The sequence below is a fragment of the Pinus tabuliformis genome, chromosome 1_2 (assembly GCF_031772625.1).
Source record: "Pinus tabuliformis cultivar Carrire ecotype Pingquan chromosome 1_2, CPIR1, whole genome shotgun sequence".
NCBI classification, from domain to species: domain Eukaryota; kingdom Viridiplantae; phylum Streptophyta; class Pinopsida; order Pinales; family Pinaceae; genus Pinus; species Pinus tabuliformis.
The window spans coordinates 678,771,015-678,776,367 of NC_142298.1; the positions used below are offsets into that span (position 1 = coordinate 678,771,015).

The window sequence follows — 5,353 nt, forward strand, 5'->3', positions numbered from 1 at the left end:
TCTAGACCTTTCAGTATTCAGTTTCATTTTTCCTTCCATCTACCTATTGGTGGCACTATAGCAGCAATGTGCCCTTGTACCACAAGAGAACACACACCTGTATTGGTTTCTGCAGTTGGCATGTACATATTAGAGATATTATGAAGAAGCACACACTATCAATGAACATACTTATGAAAAAACAAATATTGGTGAGATTCATCAAACTACAGTCCTTCCTAACTGTTGTAGCTCAATTTTGCAAAGTTTAAATTTCAAAGTATTTCTCAGACAAATACTAGTAAAAAAACAAAATTGCATAAATTTTTTACTTTCTTCAATGCTACTCTTTCCTATGCTACCATCTTACGACATTTCCTTCACAGCATGTGTTGCAATTGCTAAAATAATAATAATGCAAATTATAAAAATTAAATGAGAAAATTAATAATTATGATTTTAACTATAAAATTATAAAGTCAAATTAAACTATAAAATTATAGTGGTGTACAAGTCCATGGCATTGCGTAGCTCATGGTGTTTGTTATGATGAAGCCTATTTAAAGTCTTAAGGAAATACATTATGGAATCCGAGAGTATCACCTTAGATTTATCTTAACTCCGGAGTTGATCCCTCTCCAAGCTTGGTAGATCCAGATTTAAGATGAATCTAGGCTAATTATTGTTTTTTTTTTCTTTTTTGTAATTTTGAAAACGTGAGATGTATCATAAGATAAGTGTTTTGATACCTATCAATGTTCTCTAACTATAAAGTGATGTATTAATTCTTTTTATAATTAATAATTGTGCCAAGAAGGCATTCTACAACCTAATATGAAGAGATGTGTAAGTATTCACGTCTCTAGTAAAATAATAATAAAAACAAAATAATATCGGCCCAAAACATAAATGAAAATAACAATATCCTATCCTATGAATATTTAAAAGAAAAATCATAACCTAGGGATACATTTAATTTTTTAAAGAAATAAATATTTCCATTCCAAAATTGTAATATTTCCATGCCAGGTACTAGCCCAATCCACTTACCAATTGCTCTCATTACAAAAATAAAATAATATTATAATTTCATTTTATACATATAAAAACAACCACAGGCGTACCCATATGACCATACTGTGAGGCGGCAGGCCTATCCATGTGACCATACTTTGCGTGTGACAGCCACCGAACCCTAATAAACTCTAACCCTGTGTTTTCGCTGCGCTCTCCAACCTTCTCCGAAAGGCTTTCGACTCGTCTCGTTCTTGCGGCGTTCTGTCCTCCAAGTAATTGATTCGTATCGCCTCCTTCTGCGATGATGATCCTGAAACGAGTGATAACTAACCAATACACATTATCAAAGGCAACCTCTGCTCTTGCATTTGCAGTTACCGCCAAATTTCATCTAACATTCTCCAATTTCTGCACCGAAATATCACCATCATCCACAACTTCAGTACGCAGTGCCGTTGTCTCTGATTTTCTTATCAACAATTGCGGTTTAACACCTGAAGAAATTGAGAAAGCCTTTAGGCATAACAGGAAATACCTTCATGCAAAGTCGACCCGGAATATGAAAGAAGTTTTGGAGTTGCTAAAAGGCTGTGGTTTGACCAACCTTCCCCATATTCGAAGGGTGGTCCTTAACAGCCCCACGTTCTTGTTTCGTAGCGCCGAAAGAAACATACAGGCTAAGCTCACTCTCCTTGGGACTTACATGAATCAAGAGGATATCTGCAAACTACTTCTTGCCCGTGCAAAGATATTTGAAACTGCAGAAGACAAGCTTATTTCCTCGTTTTCACTTTTGCAAAGATTAGGTGTTAAGGGTCAAGAATTATCAGAGTTAGTGGCGAGGGTGCCTGCTTTGCTCACAGCTTCAGAGGAAAAGATTTTAGAGTTATTTCAACATGCTGAGGATTTTGGGCGTCCCAAGGGATCAAAGATGTTTGCTCGTGTTTTGCGTATTATTTTCTGGGCAGGGAAAGAAAATATGGATAGAAGGCTACGTTGTTTGAATAGTTTAGGTTTCTCAAAAAAGCAAATTTCGGAGATATTAAGGCGGCGACCGGAGATTCTGTTGCTTTCAGAGGAAAATTTGAAGCATCATGTGGATTTTTTGGTCAAATTTGCAGGACTTACATTGGCTGATTTCGATAAGGATCCACTTTTGTTTCAACTCAGTTTGGAGAAGAGGGTGATTCCTCGGTGTAGAGTAATAAAGGCACTGAATTCAATGGGTTTCTTGAAAACAAAGATGCATTTTCGACACATTCTTAGGATGTCAGAAAAAAGTTTCTTAGAAATATATGTCGATTCGAATGAAAAATCCTCCGTTCTGCTAGATATTTACCGTTGCGTGAAAGATGGAAAGTTGAACATTGACATGGATACATCCAGTGAATTAGATATAGGGCCAACGCTAGGGACCGTGAACGACCAAGTGAAGCCTTGACAAGTGGAGAGGCAGTGTATCAGCTGTAGGAATGAGTCTAGAAGCCATGGAAAAAGTAATCAGAGGGCGTGGAGAAAGTCATTCGCGAATGTAAGGATGCTGTTGATGATGGCATGGAGCTGAATTTTGACAAATGGCGCCAGGTTTTTGTGGTCATTCACAGCCTGGAGTTGAAATTGGGAAGTCCCAGGAAGATGGCGAAGGCAATGCATGGCACTCACACAAGCAATTTGCAGAGATGAAGATCAGCAATCTGGACATCTGTAGCAGGCTTTTCAGTGGACAAAGGGATTGATGGTTCACATCACCGTCAGATTCAACGGGACATCACCAACATGCATACCGCAATCTTCAGTGAAGACCAAGCTCGTCTACTACCTCAGTATGCCACCCAGAAAGAGCTGCAGATAGTATGGCTATTCATCAGCAACCAAGAGGAATTGTAGTTACCAGATAAGTTCTTTCAGCAAGAAACGAATTTTGCAATTTTGGTCTAGAAGTTTCAGAATTATTTCTGTTAGATTCAATGAATTACTGTTTTTGCTTTTTGTATGATGATGTTGGCCCAGGGGAATATTATGAACGGTATGAAACAGTAGGTATTGTTAGGAAATGTACCAGCGGACAAGTATTTTGCTTTATGAAATTTATGAGAGAATCTGAGGATAGATGGAAATCCCATTTTTGTAACCTGTACCGGATCGCTTCTATATATATACACTTTATTAGCAAAAATAAAAGGAGACATGCATGGAATGTGTTTCAGTTAATAACATTCAGAAAGTTTTCGAAAATTGATCAGCTGTATAAATATGCCTTTTCCTGTTCACTAGTTTCTCTTTTTTGACCAGAGAATCTCTGGTAAAGGCCTCTGTTTTAACAGTTCTATGGTTTCTTTGGCACCAGCCATACAGCTGCCTCTCAAGATGTTTGAGAAGCAGGTTATACAGTGTTGCAATTCAAAGTACAACTCACCCTCTGTTGATTTGTCTAGCTTGGGAGGTACTCCAAGTCTTAGGGTTCAGGGTTTGGAGAGCAAAGCACCACAATGGTCACTTGTGGGCTTGGAACCCAAGGTAGTGGTTTTGCACCCATCGGGATTTGGGCCAAAACCATGAAGAATTTGAGCATGAGAAAATTTGAGGTGATAGAGCTTGGTGGGCTAATTCCAACGGTCCAAAGATCACTCAAATTGGAGCTCTAGAAACGAAGATATGAATTTTTGAAGTTGACAATTAATTATGGACAGTCAAGTCATGTAGGCTTGGTCCAAGAGACATGTCTTTTCATCAATTCATGGAGCCCTTCATTTAGTCTATAAATAGAAGGTGGAGAGGAGGCTAAAGAGCATCCATTTGTGCAACACATTACAAGTGACAAGTTCGTTGGAGGAGAGAATTAATCTCTGTTTTGGGCTGCAGGAAGAAGGGACAGAACAGCGAGGAGGAGAGGGCACTTCTGGGCACTTTTCATGGCTGTATTTATGTCTAAGCTGCTGTGTTAGAGGGCCGAGGTAGAGGAGAGTAATTCTGGGCCAAGTCTGAAGTGATAAGGGTGGACAGACCCTCAGATAAGCCTGCTGCAGCCCTAACCAACTCAAACAGAGCTGCGTGGAGGAGTTTAAGGGCTGGTTTAGTGCCCAGAAAAGCAGCTTTGATGAAGGGAAGTCTTCCAAGGGCAGGCTGCAGTAAGAAAGGGCTGTCTAAGTGACTGTGTTAGGGCTGTTGCAGCGTTCCAGGGTGCCCTAACCAACCACAGTCAGGAACAACAGTTCACTTCAGCTTAGAGCAGCAGTCAAAGGTATGTTTTGACTGAGTTTTGTCTTGTGTTGGTCATAGTTTGTGACCGGATTTAGATCAGTTTACATTGCAGCCTGTAGGTGCCGTTTGGAGGACTTTCCGTCGAGGTGAAAAGTCCATCTTAGGAGCAGAATCTACAGTGAAGTATTGGGCATCATTGGTCTGGTGGAGGGCAGCGTGTTGATAGCTCAATGTAGCCCTCGACGAGCTATCTTGAAGTGACAAAGAGGAGCTGAAGGTTGGGTGAAGATTGGTGCCGAAGTGTAGCACCTTGATGGACAAAAGTGACTGCTAGCCTGTGTTGAGAATGCAACAAGATGATGGAGCTAAGTGGAAAGAAGTCGCCTTCACTAAGTGGGCTCGCAGGCTATTTTTGGCGCAAAGTCTATTTTATTTGATTGAGCCGAAGGTTGGTCATGTTAGTAAAAATAGACGGACTTCTATTTTTAGACATATGGGCAGGTTTCTATTTTTAGACTGCCAGCCTAAAAATAGAACAGTCGAATATTATTGTCTCATAATAATATTTGGACTATAAACATTATCTTATCCTCTTGGAGCACTTCAGTTTGAGCTACGGATGTGGCACATGCAGCTGTCAGAAGGAAATACGCTTTTCTTGTGAGTCAGTTGAGCTATTGCATGCAGGACTTCATTTAGAACTCATGTGGTTGAGTTTGGTGGAGTTGATTGTGGAGTTGACTTGGTTGAATTAGTTGTATTTTAGTCTAACTAAAGAATACACTAGTGATGAGTTGCGTGAATTAAATATTAAGTAATTCACTAATTATTAACTCATAAAGCAACTAAAGAATACATCAGTTAACTCAGTGCATGTACAATTCAGTGGAGACAGGTGTTAGAGGTTGAGATTGCTATCAGTTGTGACTACAGTGTGACTATAGTTGTGCATGTGATTTGCACATGCAATGGATGGAGATTGCCAATGATGGTTTGCGTAGTATACCAAGGGAATTCGTTTTTACAGAGTGGATGATTTCTCTTGCAGATTGCGCAGTGGAGGCAGGAAAAGCAGTGGAGGAGCTTTGAGCTGTGATTGATCAGATCTGAGCTAGTTTTGTGTGTAACAGGTGGAGATAGTACTGAGTACTTGTGA

At 39.7% G+C, this 5,353-nt stretch overlaps 1 protein-coding gene across 1 annotated transcript; it reads left to right on the forward strand.

Moving 5' to 3' along the window:
• The first annotated feature begins 1,136 nt into the window (after nucleotides 1–1,136).
• LOC149207513 (transcription termination factor MTERF15, mitochondrial-like) lies at nucleotides 1,137–3,996 on the forward strand. Its single transcript, XM_089395767.1, has one exon. The coding sequence runs from the start codon at nucleotides 1,298–1,300 to the stop codon at nucleotides 2,435–2,437; it is 1,140 nt and encodes a 379-aa protein (XP_089251893.1). The 5' UTR covers nucleotides 1,137–1,297; the 3' UTR covers nucleotides 2,438–3,996.
• Nucleotides 3,997–5,353: the final 1,357 nt, after the last annotated feature.